The sequence below is a fragment of the Parasteatoda tepidariorum genome, chromosome 11 (genome assembly GCF_982258835.1).
Source record: "Parasteatoda tepidariorum strain Cologne lab strain chromosome 11, Ptep-v5.0, whole genome shotgun sequence".
NCBI lineage: Eukaryota > Metazoa > Arthropoda > Arachnida > Araneae > Theridiidae > Parasteatoda > Parasteatoda tepidariorum.
The window spans coordinates 59,766,870-59,785,043 of NC_141765.1; the positions used below are offsets into that span (position 1 = coordinate 59,766,870).

Sequence of the window (18,174 nt, forward strand, 5' to 3'; positions counted from 1 at the left end):
ATGTTTAGTATATAAAACTTGATGCAGTTAGTTGTTGACTGTTTCAAGAATTATAATAAATTGGTTTTTCTAACAGAAATGTAATGTGAAACAATTGGAATATCAATTAAATGAAACTTTAAAAAATATATCAAAATATATAAAAAATAATAATTTTGAAATTTCTTAAAATTTTTGTCACTTCAAAAACTTTTTTTTTAAAAAAGGAAATAAAGAAAAGATAAAAAGCTGTTTTCAAGGAGTTGAAGAAGTGTTTAATCACAGAGATATATGTAGAGCGCTCACCACAGGATCTTACATTAATATATATTTTTATTTATTTTGACTTCGTTGAAGGACAAAACATTCATGAGTATAATACATTGGCGATTTGAATCATAGTTTATTGCTATAGTGACATTAATATTATGAATCTTTGTAGTGCTAGTAAATGCCAATTTTGTGACATATAATTTTAAAATTTTTAGTGCTTTAGTTGATTATTGTAAGCCTGGATTGTGTCCTCAGTGGAAAACTTTAAGCATAAAAAATAGGTAAGATTTACTCATTTATTGTTGTAAACTGAAACTACTCTTTATCAAATTCGTTTAGTAATTAATTTTTATACTAATCTATAAATAGCGTTGAAAACTGTCAAAATGCTATGCATATGGCTCGAGATGAATTTGGAATTCCAATGATTTTAACACCAGAAGACTTAGCAAGTTATAATTTAGATGAATTATCTGGAATGACTTATTTATCGTACTTCATGAAGGATGAGAGTCCTGGATACAAAGCTACTCTTAGCTGGGTTCAAAAGCAGTTACCTCAGTTTAAGATTGAAAATTTCACTGTAAGTTTAAATTTTATGAATTGGAACTAGTTTTTTAACACAACTGCATTAGAAAAAAAGCACACTTACTCATCAATTTAATTTCCTTTGCCAACTTTTTTATTTTTAAATGTGTGCAGTCTTTGCTGTAAAGAAGTTAATTGAAGATATTAAAAATTGGTTGCATAATTTTTATACTCAAGTACACATTTTGATTTATTTTAAGAGATAAATATTGTAATACTATTGTATTCAACATATTCTATTTTCCAACTCTTAATTTGTCTTATATACTGCTTTTATGTTACCTACTAATCAAAATTTTTGAATGCATTTTTTTAATTAAAAAAATATTTTAATTAAATATATTTTATTGTTTAAAATTACATTTCTACTATTCATTATTTTCTATTCAAAAGTTTTTCCATCAATTTATTTATATATATATATTTTCCCATAAATTTTTCTTTCTATTGAATTCATATTGCATTATTCTCTCTCTCATTCATGCTTGTTCATTCAACAATTCAGCATTTTTCAGCAAATAAATATAGTTAGAGGTGAATGTTGAATTAATTAATAGGTCATTTACTTTAATAATTGTTGAAATTAAGTTATCAAACTTTCATAACAATTAAATTGGAAGAAAATGAAATACATTTCAAAAAGAAGGGGAGGGTTTGGTTTTTGCTTATTTTTTTCTAACTTTACACCCAGTAAAATCTGAATTTTATATAAGTATACTATTAAATCAACCCACATTTAAAATTTTATTTTACATTTAATTGCTCTCTAGTTGAGGAAAATATTATCTATAAGAGAATGGTGTATAGAAGTTAAATTCACTTTTGGATAGGAATGCTGTATGTTAATCAATAAATTTATGTAACAAGAATTTTTTTTTTTAATGTTCCTTTTTGTCAAATTTCTTAAGACTTTTTTGAAATGTTTGTATGTAATTTGCATTAATACAAATATGTATATCATGTAGACTGACTGGAATGATGGCCATGCCCTCTGTGCACTGGTAAAATCATACGGAGCTAATGTTCCAGACTATACTGAACTGAAAAAAGATAGATCGTTTTGGGAGCAAAATATTCAACATGGTTCGTGTGATAATTATATATATATATTTGTTCTTTTATGTTCTTAAACTAGTGAATTTTTTACACATCTTAAAATGTATTTACTTTTATTGTTTTACTATTATAATTCTTAAATAATTTAGGTTATTTTCCCTTCTTTGTGTTACCAAGTCATGTTGGTATTCCAGGGAATGAACTAGCTGACTCAGCTGCACGATCTGCCACATCCGTCTTAACATTGTCCATACCTTTCGGCAATGTGAATCTACACATTCAAAAATTTGTAACATCAATATGGCAACAACAATGGGACTTCAAAGTTTTTAATAAATTGCATAGCATTAAATCTGATTTAGACAATTTGCCAGTGCTGCGCTTGTGCAGTGCTGCCGTAAAGCTCACACGCCTCTGAATCGGTCTCACCCGGTTAACACACCTCCATTTACTGTTTGAAGAGCCTTCTCCGGAATGCAGTACTTGTGACGTTTCTCTCACAATTCATCATATTTTAATAGCGTGTCCATGTTTTAATCAACACCGTTTAAAGTTTTTTGGAGTTCTCCTTTATGCATGCAAGATTTGTTGGTTGATATTCACCATCCTAACATTTTTGAATTTTTATGTGCCGCTGGTAAACCACATATAAAAGTTTTAACGCATCTACTGTTTTATACACTCTTGTAAATATCTTATCACCTTCGTACATTTTACTTACTTCCTGCATTTTATGTTTTTCAACTGCTTAATTTATTTATTTATATTTGATTAGTTAGGTATATTGATTTTTCCTTTAATCAACAAGTAATGATTTTACTCAACTTTGAATTTAATTTTTGGAAACTTAAATTAAAATTTTTTCCATTTGTGTTCCATTTGTTTAATTAAATTTTTTTTTCCGTTTCTTTATATTTTGATTGTTTTGGTGTACTAAATATTTTCCTTGGTCAATAGGTATTGATTTCACTGAGTAGTTAGTTGAACAGATAAAATAAGTTCTATTACTCCTGCTTCTTAAAAGTATGCAGGCACTTTACTTTATTTAAAAATCAAGCAGACTTACATAAATATAATAAACTTTTATTTAATTATGTGTTTGTGTTAAATTTTATTCTATTTATTTAAATGCATATTAGCTTATGTTTGTAATTAAATGATATGAAATAGCATGTTATGCTCTTAATGATTTGTAGTAGTTAATCAGAAATATGCTATAAATGTATTTATGAATACTCAGTTAACCATGGATAAAAATATTCAACTATTTGTCTGGTTTTATATTCAATTCTTGAATGAAAATCATCAAATATTTGAAAATTTTGAACAGATTACTAATACTTTGAATATTTCGTTTAATTTTCATTATTTGCTAGTACTTTTCATAATCAGTAATGAAAAAAATTTAGAAATTCTAATCTAAATAATTACTGCACACTTTCTGAACAATGCTGTTAAAGGATTAGACTTTATTAAAATTAATCATAATTTATTTTTATTGTAGGTCTTCTCGGTGGTGAGAGTTTAGGAGTTCGGCCATTACTTAAACCTAAGGAACTGTCGGATCCAGAAGTTGAACACCTTGGAGTAATGGCATATATTGCCCGATTTCAGTGGGTAAAACCATTAAAAAGACCAAAAGATAAAATCAGCATTATAGGCATTAATTTAAACAATGTGCATGTAAATAAGCCAGTAAGTATTTATATTTTCCTTATTCAAACTAAAAAATGATTTTCTCTTCTACATTACTTATTTTTACTTTTAGGCAAATTTTAAACTTGGCATACATGATGTTGTTGACGAGAAAAAAGTGCGAGCTGAGGTTATTTTTCAAAGTAAAAAAATTGATTGCCAGTTGCATTTATCAAAAAATGGAGGTACTGGTACTTTCTTGCCTACAGATGTTGGAATGCATGAGGTAATTTTTGTACTTATTTTTTGAGATTATATTTAATACTTACAAGGTTCTAATTTTTATTTAACTATTCTTTATTAGCCTATTTAAATTTTCCAACAAAATTTAAATGCTTTTGTTGTTTAAATTTTGATATTTTTATGAATACATGTTAAATTTAACTACTACTAATACATAGCCGCCAATTTGTGAGGTTCCCCAGAGAAATTTTTGTTTTACTGCATAAATCTTGGAAAGAATGACATTCTTTACAGATATTAAAAATGTTTTACTCTTCTTGAAAAATTAATTATTCAAACGAATATTTGTAAGATCTAGTTGTTAGATATGTTTTTTTTTTGTTTTGTTTTGTTACTTTATCTAAATAGTTTAATATTCAAATTTTTTTCCTGTTTCAATTATTTTACTACTATTTTGTGACATTTTTCTCATTTACCATACAAGTTTGCAACTACGCTATATAGTAGTTGATAAAATTATAATAAAAAAATCTAATAGTGCCATATACTGTTATTATTTATTAGTTAATGGTTTACTGTGAAGATGAATTAATTACTGAATGCCCACTTCATATAAGAGTTCATCCTGATATATCAAAAATTCTTTACTCTGGTATTGATCCTTGTGCTTTGGGTTCTGTTGTGGAAGTATTGGTAAGTTAAATTATATTTTTAAATAATTAATATGTAACATTGAAAGGCAAAATGTTTTCTTTAGAATCAAAAGCTTACTGTAAACTTCATTGTAAAAATTTCATAATTTATACTATATACAGGACTGGCAAATTTTTAGGCTTTTTGTAAAAAGGTTTTAATGTATTATTCTTTGTTTTGAAAATTTGATTTCAAGTTATTTTCCACCCACTACATGTAAATAATTTGAAAGTTAGTATGAAAAGCCATTTAGTTCAAGTTTTCTCATAGTGAGGCTTTTAAATGTTCACGAAATTACCAAAATTCTGAAAGCTTTAGTTTTTAATTGTCTATCACTCTATAAAACATTTTGCAAAAAGTGTAGTAATTGGCAGCCCTGTATATATGCACTTCAAGTAATTTATAAGTTGACACAAATTCATTTGTTTGTAAACTGGCTTTCAATGTAGTCATATTTTTAACTCTCATTCATCACTTTAGTCTCAGTTTACTTAAGACAGATGAAATAAGAATGTTTTTTAATAATGTTTTATGTTAATATTTTTTTTCCTTGTATAGATAGATTGAGCTTGAATTTTAGTTTAGGCTTTCTTATTTAATATTATGAATAATCGAAAAACACCATGCTTCAAACACAATCACACAAAGCTTAACCGTTTACATACCAGTGTTCTAAAAATGAAACATGAATTTTGAGTTTGAATTTAATTAGCAATTTAAAGTTCGAATAATGTTGTTTTTCACACATTTAAAATTTAAATCTTGAAGTATTTTTTGCATTGGTTCCAATTTCATAATTTTTGGATTTTTCATAAATTTTGGAATTTTTATATATTTAGTAAATTTTTGTCCTGCTTGTTACATAATTTACCAAAAATCCTTTTTTTTAATACAATACTTACAAGCTTTTAAAGGGTTAATAAACCTCTGTTAAGCTAAATTCAAAATTTTATTTTAAAGTTTTAAAATCAAATTATTAGTTTAAAGTCTAATGCTCTATTTTTAGAATATTGGCGTTTCAAGGGTCCTATTTTTAGATTTCAAATGATTCATTGAGTTATGATGTGTGCATTTCATTCAATTGGTATTATGACATCTATTCCAGATAAATAATAATGATTGAATGGAAAAAGGGGGTTGAATATGTTAAGGTTAAATTTCTTTTAACATTAAATTTCAGGTGACTAATAACAAAGTGATAGAATACTTAGAAAGTAATGTAAGATATACACTCTTTCATACACTGAGTTTTCCCTTTTGTTGAAATTCTAACTATTGCAATGGAATTTTTTCTGATAAAGTTATGGTGTTCAGGAAGTTTTTTTTTTGCATTATTTGACAAAGAATTAAAACTTAATATCAAAGAGCATTTTCAATATGTTCCAACAATGGTATTGAATAAATTCTCCCTATTGATATTCTTTTTCTGATACTTATTATTTGTTTTACTTCTGCAATAAATTTCTTGTTCCTGAGTGAATTGAAGAAAAGTGTTTTTTTTATTTGTCTTCTTTACAAACTTTACTTGCTCACAGCACTATGCCTAAGAGATGCATAACAAAACAACAATCAATGGTTGTGTTAGACATATTTTCTGGTTCAGACTTGAAAGATCTGGATATTTATCAGTTAGAGCCTGATATAACAAGAGTTATAATTGGTATAGAAAACATAGATGAAAATAACTTAGAACCTTTTATTGTTCTATTCTAACACAACCATTGATTGTTGCTTTGTTATGCATCTTATTACTTATTTTAACATATATATATATAAATAATAATATTTCAATATATAATCTCTATATATATCTAAGTATATATATATCTCTCTCTTTCTCTCTCACTTTCTCTCTTTCTTATATATTTATATAAAGGAAAAATTGAAGAAGCAAAAGCTTTATTATAAAATCTGATAAGGAAATGATATTTGATGATCCAACAGAATTGAAAGAGTGTGAAATAATTTTGTAAAAATGTCAGGAGTGCATGAATTGTGCTTCTCTTGATATATTTTAAAAACTATTCTTGGAAAATATCTTGAATGCCATATCAATTTACAGTCATTTTATGTTTTAAGGAAATTTTCTTTTCCTGAGATTTTTATTACCCTAATTTTTGTTGGCTTGTGTTATTGAATTAAATAATGAGCTAAATAAATAATCTCTACTTTATATTGTGTATGAAATTATCTTTGTGTAAATGAGTTTATGAGTTGTATGCAAAGATTTTTTTACTTGGATGACTAAACCCCAAAGGAGAATGAGCAAGATACACAAATTGTAAAAATTACTTTCAAAGACCTAAAAATTTAGACCATTCTTATTAAAACCTTTTTTTCTCAAATTAGAGTTATCTTCAATCTTTTATTTGTCAAGCTCTTGAATATTTTGAAAGAACGTTCATTCAGGGAAAGTATCTTTTTGTTCCAAAGTTTGTTTAATTAATTTTTGTGCTATATTTAAGGTGTTCTTCTTCAAGCATTATGATTGCTACTTACTGCATAAAAATCTTATAATAAGATAAGCAGTTATTAAGAGACCCTTCCTCTCATTACCAATATTAACTGTTGAAGGGGTAGAGATAGGGAGGAAAAATTCTAAATATGCTTTTTAATATTCTATATTTAATTTTCATAAATATAGTGAGATATTTACTCTATTTGGTAACATCTTTCGATACATGTAAAACACAAAGCTGCCACCCTATTATAATTTGAGATATTAAGCAATGCAGTATTTTAATTTCTGTATTCATTTTTTCGGTCAAAATTATGTCAATAGAATTCTGCAATCAGCAGTTTTTGACAGGTTGTTAAATAGTTTACATTTTCTTGTTTTTAGATTTTTGATAAGTATTGTTGTTAAGTTATTAATGTTAAAGGAATTTTTTAGCTTCATCCAAATTTGTTTTCATCTGTTTAAACTGTTATAAAATTAGATTTTAAAAATCTAAAAACAGAGAAATGTATAGTTTTAAATTGCTTACTCAAAATAAAAAATTGCATCATTTTATTTCTTCAGAGCTTTGAGGAAAAAATCATAGAAGTTTTAAAAAATGTCTCATGCTATTTTTCTTATCTAATAAAGATACCTGTTTATTTTCTATTTTTAATGAAATTTTGCTGTCTAATAATACTATACCATCATAAGTTTGTTAAGTACAAAAATAACAAGAAAACACAAATTAGAAATTTAACCTAAAATCCAAGATGGTGATGCTGTAGGCTTCTTAATGTTTTTTTTTTTTTTAAACTTTGCTAACTGTATATATTTTAAAACACTCATTCCATTATATTCAATATTATTTGGGAGAAAGATATTTTATCTTCAGCAATGTGTTTCAGGGGACTCAATATTTCTAGTACATGGGATATTTCTCAAACATTGAAGACGTTAGTCATAGATCTTTTATTGTAGTATGCATAGCTCTGTATGTGATATAAGAGGGCTAAATAACAGATACTTACCATTTATATTTATGCTTTCTTTTTCTATTTTATTTTATGCTATTTTCAATACTAAATTTTATCTTCTTGCTGCATATAAATACTTTTTTAGATTAATTCAAATGGAGTAGGGAGTGGAAATGTTTTTGTGGAAGCTCAATCACCGACTAATAAATCAAAAAAGTGTGCTGTTGCTGAAAATGATGGAGTTTACACAGCTACTTTTACACCAGATGAAATTGGTAAGAAGGAATATATTCTTAAAATACATTGAAATTTTCTCATAAAAATTTAAAAAATTTGATGGCTGTTATTTTAGTTAATGAAGAAAAGACTTAAGACTATGTCGTAGATTATTATTGATTAAAATGTGTCATTATCTTTTTACACATTAATTTATATGTTCTTTGTTAAGTGTTTTAGATATTGAAACTATCACTAAATTGTCTCAGTCTACAAAAATTGCTATTGTAGACTAATGCAGTTCCAAATTCAGTTTTATTTTCAGTTATAAAAGGTACATATATGAAGGAAGCATATGACTTTGTTTCACAATGCTTTTTGATCAATGCCTTATTTGATCTTTTTAAATACCTATTGCTAGAATAATTTTTGAAATTATGCCACAGTTTTTGTAAGTGGTATTTTAACAAATTTTGCTTTTTTATTTCCTATATCTCTGCAAATTAATCTTTTTTCGTGTATGTTTTATTTATTGTTCTTTAATTTATAATTTCATGATTTAAATCATAGGTGAGTGGAAAATCATTGTAACATATGCTGGTGAACATATTCATGGCAGCCCTTTTACATGTTATGTTTATGATCCAATGAAAGTTAAGGTAATTTTGATGTTATATTAGATATGATTTTTATTTGTTTAAAATGACAATGATATTCAAAATCAAATTATCTGTTTGGTTTCAAATAAATTTATGTGGGAAACTAGATGCTCATAAATCCTGTAGGGAAAAAAAAGTTCATTCAGCAAAAAAATCGAGATATTGGAATGGTAATTTAAATACAATTAATTTAAAAAAAAGTTCATTCAGCAAAAAAATCGAGATATTGGAATGGTAATTTAAATACAATTAATTTTTCAATTTAATTACTTGAGCATATGACTTCAAATAATCATAAATCTACTGCTAATAATATTTTTGCTAAACTTTATGTCATGAATAATACTTCTAAAGCTCTTGTTCATGTCATCTGTCCTAAAATTGAAATGACATGTATATGTTTAAAAATTCTAAATAAAATTAAAAATCAAAATAAAAAAATTCCTAGCATAAAAGCTTCATTTCACTTTTTTTAAAAAGTAATTTATTATTTTAATATTTCTCAGCAATTGATAAATGTTTTTCTAAAAATATCAAGAACTACAAAAGTTTAGAATAAATTTAATTAAATTGAAAAGCAAAAATGGAAATTCTTATCAAAAAATTCTGAAAACTAAGTTTATTCTTTTAATTTTTACCTAGCAGTAAATACTTTTATATTATCAAATTAAACCTAAAAGAAATTAAAGTAATATGTTTAAAAATTTAAATCTCAAAGATTTAAATTGAGAAATACAACAAATATCAACCTTATGAAAAGGTAGAATGAAACTAGAATAGCTTGATACCACACTCATTCATAAGAGACAGGAGAGGAAAGAGAAAAATATTCATCAAAAGAGAAGAAGAAAGCAAGAAAGAATAATAATAAAAAAAATTCAAATTAATTATATAAATACTAATATTAAGATTAAATTACAAGTCATATACTAAATCGAATTTGTATGAATTTTTTAGTTATTTATCTTGTTTACACCATGTTCTTTTATTCCCAATATTTTTTATTTGACTTTTTAATAATTGTATTTAAAGGTTCAAGGACTTGGATCTACTGTAAAAGGCAAAGACAAGACTTTCATAATTGATGCTAGCTCATCAGGCTGGGGAGAAGTTAAAATTGAGCTTCTTCATAATTCTTCTTCTGTGCCACTTATAATTGATGAACAAGGAAATGGAATTTACAAAGTTAAATTTCACCCTTCTTCATCAGGGAGATATCATTTAAATGTTTCATTCAATTCTATTAGTGTGAAAGGTATACAATTTTTTTTATCACTCTTTTATGGATATAATTGTTAATTTTTGTTTCTTTATGTAATATTTTTTACATATTTCAGGCTCACCTTTTGCTTTTAGAGTTGTTGAAAATGACAAAGACTTGAAAGGAAATGATATTGAAAGTAGAATTGAGGATAATAAAATTAAAAAAGATAGATTTAATTCTCCAAAAGAAGTACAACGTAACCGTATATCTCTAGACGGAGTTGGATCTGTTCAGACAAAACTTTCTAACATGCATGGCTTTTCTAAAAGTTCTGAAAACATTATTAAACATGGTAATTTGAGCTCTTTTCCGAGTAGAGATAATATTTATCAAACTGTTAATACTATTGATAAATCTACTTTAAATAAATCTGTCCACAATAATGTAACAAATCATGAAAATTTAAGCTTCCATCAACGTGCTGAATTAGTCAATAGTAAATTAATGGCTCATAAAGAGAGTCCTAAAAATACTAAAGCTCCTGCACCACCAACTCCAAAAAAACCCATTTCATTAGATAGCCTGTCACATAGCATAAAAAATCTTGAAAGTGAGCGATTAATAGATTCCTTTAAACAATCTAAATTATCACAAGAAAATTCATTCGCTGAGCAACATATATCAAGCCATAACTCTTCTACACATTCCAATATCCAGAAAGTATACTCTGATAACAATGACAACCAAGGTGTGAAGCCTAAAATGCTTCTTAAGAAAGTTAAGGATGGTAAAGATATTGATGGACCGTCATTGGCTTCAAATTCAAAACATGATTTAACTGATTATTCTTATCATTCTTTCGCTACAAAACACAAAAAAGACACAATTGATGTTTCTCAGATAGTTACGGAAGGAGAAGGATTGAAATTAGTGCCTGTGAAACAACCAACAACATTTTCTTTGCAAGCTCCATGGCTAAAACAAGATGATATACAAGTAACTGTTACAGGTTAGCATGCTTATTTTATTTATTTTGTTTTTGGCATTCCACCAATATTTTACTTTAATAAGATGTTAGTGAGCCCAAGTTGTAACATATCTATAGGATTTATTATTTTATTGCTTTTAATTATTAAAATATTCTACTAATCTACTTTGTTAAACTTCAGTTTAATGATAAATTTATCTTCTAAGTTCTTAATATAATTTCCTGTTTTATTTGATCTGCTGCATTGTTAATTACCTTTAAGTTTGCCAGTTTCCTAATTGTTGGGACAATGACTGAAATATCTTTATATTTTAATTTGTGAATTTATATGTACATATATTTGTTTACTTAGATATATATTTTTTTAGCACCATCTGGTAGAGAAATACCTTTTAGATTGGAGTATGTCAGTTTTGGTAGATACCAAGTTGAGTATATTACTCCTGAAGTTGGAGAACATTCTATTGAAATAACAGTTGCCAGTAAAAGTCTGGTTGGAAGTCCATTTCAATGCTTTGCATATGATGCTGCCCAAATAAAAGTTGGGAAAATTCCTAATGGCACTGTTGGAAAGCCAGTTGAATTTGAAAGTAAGAAAAATTAACCATGATTTATTTTTTATTTTAGTCATATGATTTCTTGAAATTATTAGTTGTAATTATAATAATTTTACTTTTATTTAAAGTTATATATTAAAATTCTTGTTTATGAATCCTAACTTTTTTCACAGTATATATATATATATATATATATATATATATATATATATATATATAAACTAAGTAATTCACTTTTTGAAATAGTTGTTTATTCTTTGCATACATTACACAACTTCACATTATTTTATTATCCTTTATTACAACTTCAATTCATTTTATATTCATTGCATATATCAGGATAAATAAATAAAACAACAAACAATAATTAATGAACTGCTGGTATGACCAGCATTGACTTATAAACTCCTTAATATGGAAAATTTAACTACTTTTATGTAACTTTTCTTATTAGTTAATGGAGCTGAAGCAGGCTCTGGAAACTTGGAAATTTTAGTCAATGGTGGACATGTGACTAGCAATGTTAAAAGTTTAGGGAATCATTGTTTTCTCGCATCATTTATTCCTCATACTGCAACAACTCATACAATTGAAATGAAGTTTAATGGAGTTCATGTTCCAGGCAAGTACAATGTTCATTGAAAATTTATTTCTGTTAATTCACATGTACAAAAAAAAAAAAATCTCAATTTTATACTTCAAATTATTTTAATATCTGTAATATTAACATTTTAAATTTATATTTTAGTTTTATTGTTAAGTTTTTCGTATGTATTACATGGTATGTTATTTCTTCTATATAGGATCACCATGGAAATGTGAAGTTAGTGAAACTGGAAAGAAACTTTCAGTTAGAGGAGAGGCTTTAAAAGCCTTTAGCACTAGACAGCCTGCCTCATTTGAGATAACAGCAGTAGGTTGCACCAAAGAAAATATTAGGACAAATGTTTTAGGTAATTAACTTGGCTAATAAGAATGTTTCTGAAAATAATCTTTTTACCATGTGTGCTAGAAAGACATGCCATTCCTCAAGATGCTTTTGTTATGAAATTGCCCGTTCATCTCAGTAGACAATTATGACAGAAATAAAAAAAGTGTTTGTGGCTCATATCACAGATATAAAAAAGATTGTTCCGATTCCTATAGGGCATCAAACAGTTATGCATTCGCTGTGAGTTGCAGTAGACTGTTTTTTTTTTAAAGCTGGCCTGATAATTTCTCTCCAGCACAAATGGCAAGTAGATTAGTTATTACTTACTAAAATTATAAAGCCAAGTTTATTAAATATAAGAATTATATTAAGAGATTGAGTCCGAGTCTCATTTTCCTTTTATAACACAGTAAAGTTGATTACTTCCTCCTGTTATTCAATGATGAAAATCACCTGAACTGGGAAGTTTTTGTTCAAATTTGCTCTAGTAACTTGACAGTTGAGTCACTAAATCATATTCAGATTATTATTATCAGAAACAAAGACAGGGGTCAAAACTCATACACTTATGGAAATAGTTTCTGAGTGAAATAAAAATTATACTGTACAGATTTCATGAATAAAACATACTTTAGATGGTAAAACAGTTCCAATGCATTGTTTTGTGAATAAGTATTTAAAATTATGAGTACAACCACATAGCATTTAAATAAAAAAACTTCTATAGAGGATTTTAAATCACTCCATAACTGTTTCTATGAGAATATTTTTTATATTATTTTTTGTATTGATAAAAATGTATATTGTATATCACTAATTTTTGTTTACAAGTTTTTGAGGAATTCTTTGAAACATTTCTCCAAGAACAGGGTGTTAAATCAATTTTAATGTCATACAGTACTTACACTTTTTGATGCTGTGACACTTCTTTGGTGTGACCTCTTTTGGTTCCATATTTAAGGCGCTACTAATATATATAGGTCACTGTTAAAAGTTTATTAATAGATGAATAAAAATATACTTCATTAATTATACCTGATTTTGATGAGAAAGAAATAGATGTGAGTTTTTTAAGCATTTAAATCAATTGTTTTTAATGTCATTTTTTATCATTAAATTTCTAGCTTATATTTATTTTCATCTTTTTCATTTCTTTTTCATATTTTTCTAAATATTTTTAGGACCATCTAAAAATGTTATTCCATGTAAAATCATTGAAGTCAGCACTGGAGTTTTTCTTGTGGAATTCAATGCGTTTGAAGTTGGTAAGCATATTTTGAATTTACTCACAGTTGTCTGTTATTATTTTCTTCCTAATTTATATTGCACTTTATCAAATAAGTTGGCTAAAAATGTTGGAGTAAAAAAAATATAATCTATGATTAATGATATTGTGAAGGTCTTGCAGTGTACGAGATATTTACATTTACTATTGCTGTTTGTCTGCATTTAGAAATGTATAATTTATTTCCAACCTTTTTCTTACTGACCAACACTGAATCTTCTTAAATCTTATTCAAGAATATTTATTTTTCATAATGAACTGTTCTATAAAACTCAAGAATGTCTGCCTATTTTTGATCATTAGAAAAAGCACAAAAGCTCATTGAAATAGAAAGTCTGTCCTAGTCAATACCAGATCTTTATGCTAAAAAGTCTTCTTTTTTCTTACTGCTACTATTTATTACTTTCTAAATCTATTGTTTTTTTTTTTGATGTCTGACCATCTATCCACTTTTTAGTCTGATATTGAACACAGTAATCATTAAACTTATGTTTTTTCTTCAATATGACTTATGAAGTCTCTAAAACGTACTTGTACGTTTCATAAAAATTTATGTGACCACATAAAAATATGAATGAATTAGGTTTGTTTACTAGTTATATTTATTGGATATCATTTAATGTTCTTCAAAAAAATAAATAGAATACTGTCATGGAGATTTAATGTTTTTTAAAAATAAATAAATAAAATACTGTTATTTCGTGGAGATACGCAGTTATTTTATTTATTCAAAACATGAAATTTTGACATGAAGGCTTATCTTACATGACATATGGCAGTAGCTTTCTTTCTTCTCTTGAAAGTCATTTTGCGTTTTTGAACTGTGTTCCAAAATTTTGTCATTCTTCCTTTTCCAGCTGCAGCTAATATTCTTTTTTTCATGCTTAATCCTACTCAAAACAATGGGCAAGGCATGTGAATTATTCACACTACTGCCTGCATCATTACTCGTAATCACTTTCTCTAGGCTATTTTCAGCAAGAGAACGGTGTTTCCTCCCTTCTTCCATTTGTAAGCCAGAGGTAAACTGTTACTGAATATAAGGAGTAGATGTGGGAAGGAAAAGCATATTTCAGAAAGGGATAAATGGAGAAAACTTGGAATGTAAGAGAAGGGTGATGTCAGTGATGACATTGCAAAACAAAAGCACACCTTTTCTGCTTGTTCCTTGAAATTTGTTTCTTCCACTCACTGTCGTTTCATTTTTTTTTTGCCTTAATTTAAAAATTTATTTTGCTGATTATTAATTGTATAATTATTTTATTCAATTTTTATGGTTACTTTAAATTTGAAATAAAAAGGCATTATTTTACATAGAAAGTTATTGGAATCCATTTTATGTATTAAGATTAACGATTTAAATTATTTTTATGTGCACATTTATATGCATAACACAGTGCATATATAAATGCATAACAAAAATGCGCATTTATAACGGCTTAATAACACGACATATCTTTATATAGGTCTTAAATCTGTGATCACTACCTGCATCAGTATGGTAAAATTGAGCGGTGTATATGGTGATGCAGCGTTTATAATGGAATGTTATTTTCTTAACCAACTTTTGGGGCAGTGCTGTATATGCTACGGTGGCTTATCTCTGCAGAATTACAGTGATATGCAATAATAATTTCTTGATCAAAATTCATTACATTTATTAGTAATCATGATAATCCCAGTTCTGTTAGTAGATTAAATATGTTTACATTAAATTAATGAAAGCTGTGCTAAGATCATGCATTTAACATGCAACTGACAAAGGCATGACCCTCTTCTAAATATTATAAAGATATTATCTTAACAACTAAAACTATAAATTTTAAAAGAATATAAATTACATGTGTTCTGAAAAGGCCATGCTATCTTTTGCCTTTTCAGAACTTTAATGTTCTTTTGGTTGTTTACTAATATTTTACCTGTTACATTAAGGGTGCAATGTCTCTTCAATTTTTGTTATGTATAAGTTTTATGAAATCTCATGTAAGAACATAAAAATATGAAAGAAAATTAGATTTGTTTACTATTTTATTAGTTATATTTATAAGAAATCTCTTGAAGTTTTACAAAAAAATAATTTCTTGTCAAAATTCATTAAGTTTAGTTAGTAGCAACAGGAATAATTTCAACAGCAATCCTTGCAGAGTTTGCTCCTAAATTTTGGGAACTTATAAAGTGAAGAAAATTCAACTCAGTTTTCTTTTAGTTCTATTCATATTTTTCTTTCAGTGAATTATCTTTTTTTTTGTACCACGTCAATAGATTTCAATTTGAAGATAAAGTAGCATTTTTAAAAACCAATATTTTCCTTTTTAGTCAAGGTTAAAATTAAAACGTAGAAAGTCTAAGATAAAAATGATCAGCACATTTTGAAGTGTAGTTTATCTTATTATTATCTACTAATGTATATTTTTTCTAGGAAACTATTATATTGAAGCAATTGTGGATGGTCAACCTTTGCCCGGAAGTCCATTTACTTCAAAAGCTTATTCTTCTTCTCAAATTCATGTTCAAGATGTACCACAAACATGCATTGTTGGACAGAGCTCACAATTTCAAGGTATGGTTGTTTTCTTTCAGATCTGATTACAATTGATAGTTGCTTTTTTATAATTGTCTTGACTCAATGTTTTGTAAAAGTAAACATAAGTTTATGAAATGTCAGCAGCCACAAACTTAATGAAATGAAATGAAACATTTAACATCTATGTTCTCTATAAAACAATAAGACTACCATTTAAATTTATAATTTCTATTTTTTACTGTTATTGATTTTTTCTCAGTTTAAACCAATTTTTTATCTTCAATTAATATTATATATTTTATGCTTATTTGCAAATACATTATTTATTGTATTTTAAGAACTTCATTACTGTTTAGGTGCTACACACTTACCATCTAAAGCTGTAACTTCTTCTAAAAATAGCAGTCAAAATTAGTTTTTATTTCAGCAAAAAATTAACCGAAATTGTAATTATTTAATGAACATTTAAAAAATTCATTTCGTTATTTTGTATCAGGGAGGCAACTTTTTTATGACATAAGTAGTTTTTTATTATTTCAATTTTTAAAATGGTGCTATACTCTTTGTACCTATGTTATAACATTTAAAAAAAATGCATTCAAATATAGTTTTTTTCTTTTTCTTGAAAAAGTAACTAGGATTGTATTAATTAAATGAACAGTTATGAAAGATATATCACAAATTATTATTGCAGAACCAATATTTTTATAACACAAATTGTTTCTAAAGATATTATTACTCTTTAACTATCTTTATCTTCAATTTCTTTAACTATCATGTGTAGCCACTACTACCTTTCTTTAATATTTTCCTATCAACAAGCTAGTTCACATCAATCTTCCAACCTCAATTACTTTTCAATCCCATCACAAAAAAGAAAAAAAAATCAGTTTTGTTTCACGTATATCTGAAAAACTAATAATTTGGTTTTCAGTTTGTTTTGTGATACATTTGTTTTTAGATAATAAATATTTTTTTAATAATATGATACAGCTCTTTTCTTTATACCAAGAGTGTAACCAAATTTTATGGAATTTTTACAAGTTTCTTAAACAAATAGTTTCTTTAAATAAAATAGATGAAATAAACATTTTATGCTTAAAATTTTTTATAAATTTATTATAATAAAATAATTTAAACTAAATTTTAAAGAATTTATGTATCTATTATTTCATTTAAATACATTAGAAAATTGTTTCTTGGTTATTGATAAAATGAGATTGGAAAATATGATTTCCAGGAAAACACAATTGAAGCTTGAACATTTATGTTTTCTGCTTGTTTACAGTTCTATATTAGTCAACACTTATTTTAATTCAAACCTAAAAAAAAATCATTTTAACATAATATTTTGTACACTAATCCTACAGAAAATTCAAAAAAGCAATCTATATGGAAAAGCAATATGGTGTACCTTTAAACCCTCATTATGATTTAACATTTCCTGTAATGTTTTAGTTTAGTACAAATGATTTTTGTATACTGCTGAAAAATACTTTACTTAACAGAAAATAAGTTACCTTAACTTTATTAACTAATCTATTTGTGCCAGTTGTAAATTAACGTCTGTGTAGTTATGTAATTATCATTATAAAGCTGTTGAATTTTAAATTCCATAAAAAAGCTGCATTATTATAATTTTTCTATAAATATTTTAACTGTATTGTTACTGTTGTGATTGTTTGATTTTTGTGTTATGGTTTATGTAAATTATGATTTTTTACATTTATAATTAGTTGATGCTTCTCAAGCTGGAGAAGGACAATTGGAAATATCAGTTAATGATGGAAAAGTGCCAAATCAAGTTCAAGTCCTTGGAAATGGCCGCTGTTTAGTCAGTTTTCGGCCTGAATTACCTGGTCCTCACACAATTGATATAAGATTTAATGGGGAAAATGTTCCTGGTATGTAACAAAACTTAATAGTTAT

At 26.4% G+C, this 18,174-nt stretch overlaps 1 protein-coding gene across 2 annotated transcripts in view; it reads left to right on the forward strand.

Annotated features, from left to right (window-relative positions):
• Positions 1 to 18,174, forward strand: part of jbug (filamin-type immunoglobulin domains fbug) — a 100,158-nt gene that overhangs the window by 36,383 nt on the left and 45,601 nt on the right. The window contains exons 3-18 of one of the 2 annotated variants that reach the window (XM_087154830.1): positions 468 to 533; positions 622 to 835; positions 1,806 to 1,923; positions 3,401 to 3,591; positions 3,665 to 3,817; positions 4,339 to 4,467; positions 8,027 to 8,156; positions 8,668 to 8,756; positions 9,789 to 10,011; positions 10,094 to 10,969; positions 11,317 to 11,538; positions 11,960 to 12,127; positions 12,309 to 12,458; positions 13,618 to 13,701; positions 16,141 to 16,281; positions 17,982 to 18,149. In XM_087154830.1, coding sequence (XP_087010956.1) covers positions 468 to 533; positions 622 to 835; positions 1,806 to 1,923; positions 3,401 to 3,591; positions 3,665 to 3,817; positions 4,339 to 4,467; positions 8,027 to 8,156; positions 8,668 to 8,756; positions 9,789 to 10,011; positions 10,094 to 10,969; positions 11,317 to 11,538; positions 11,960 to 12,127; positions 12,309 to 12,458; positions 13,618 to 13,701; positions 16,141 to 16,281; positions 17,982 to 18,149 — 3,122 coding nt within the window. The remainder of the gene's footprint in view (positions 1 to 467; positions 534 to 621; positions 836 to 1,805; positions 1,924 to 3,400; positions 3,592 to 3,664; positions 3,818 to 4,338; positions 4,468 to 8,026; positions 8,157 to 8,667; positions 8,757 to 9,788; positions 10,012 to 10,093; positions 10,970 to 11,316; positions 11,539 to 11,959; positions 12,128 to 12,308; positions 12,459 to 13,617; positions 13,702 to 16,140; positions 16,282 to 17,981; positions 18,150 to 18,174) is intronic. The other variant, XM_087154831.1, reaches the window with a different exon arrangement.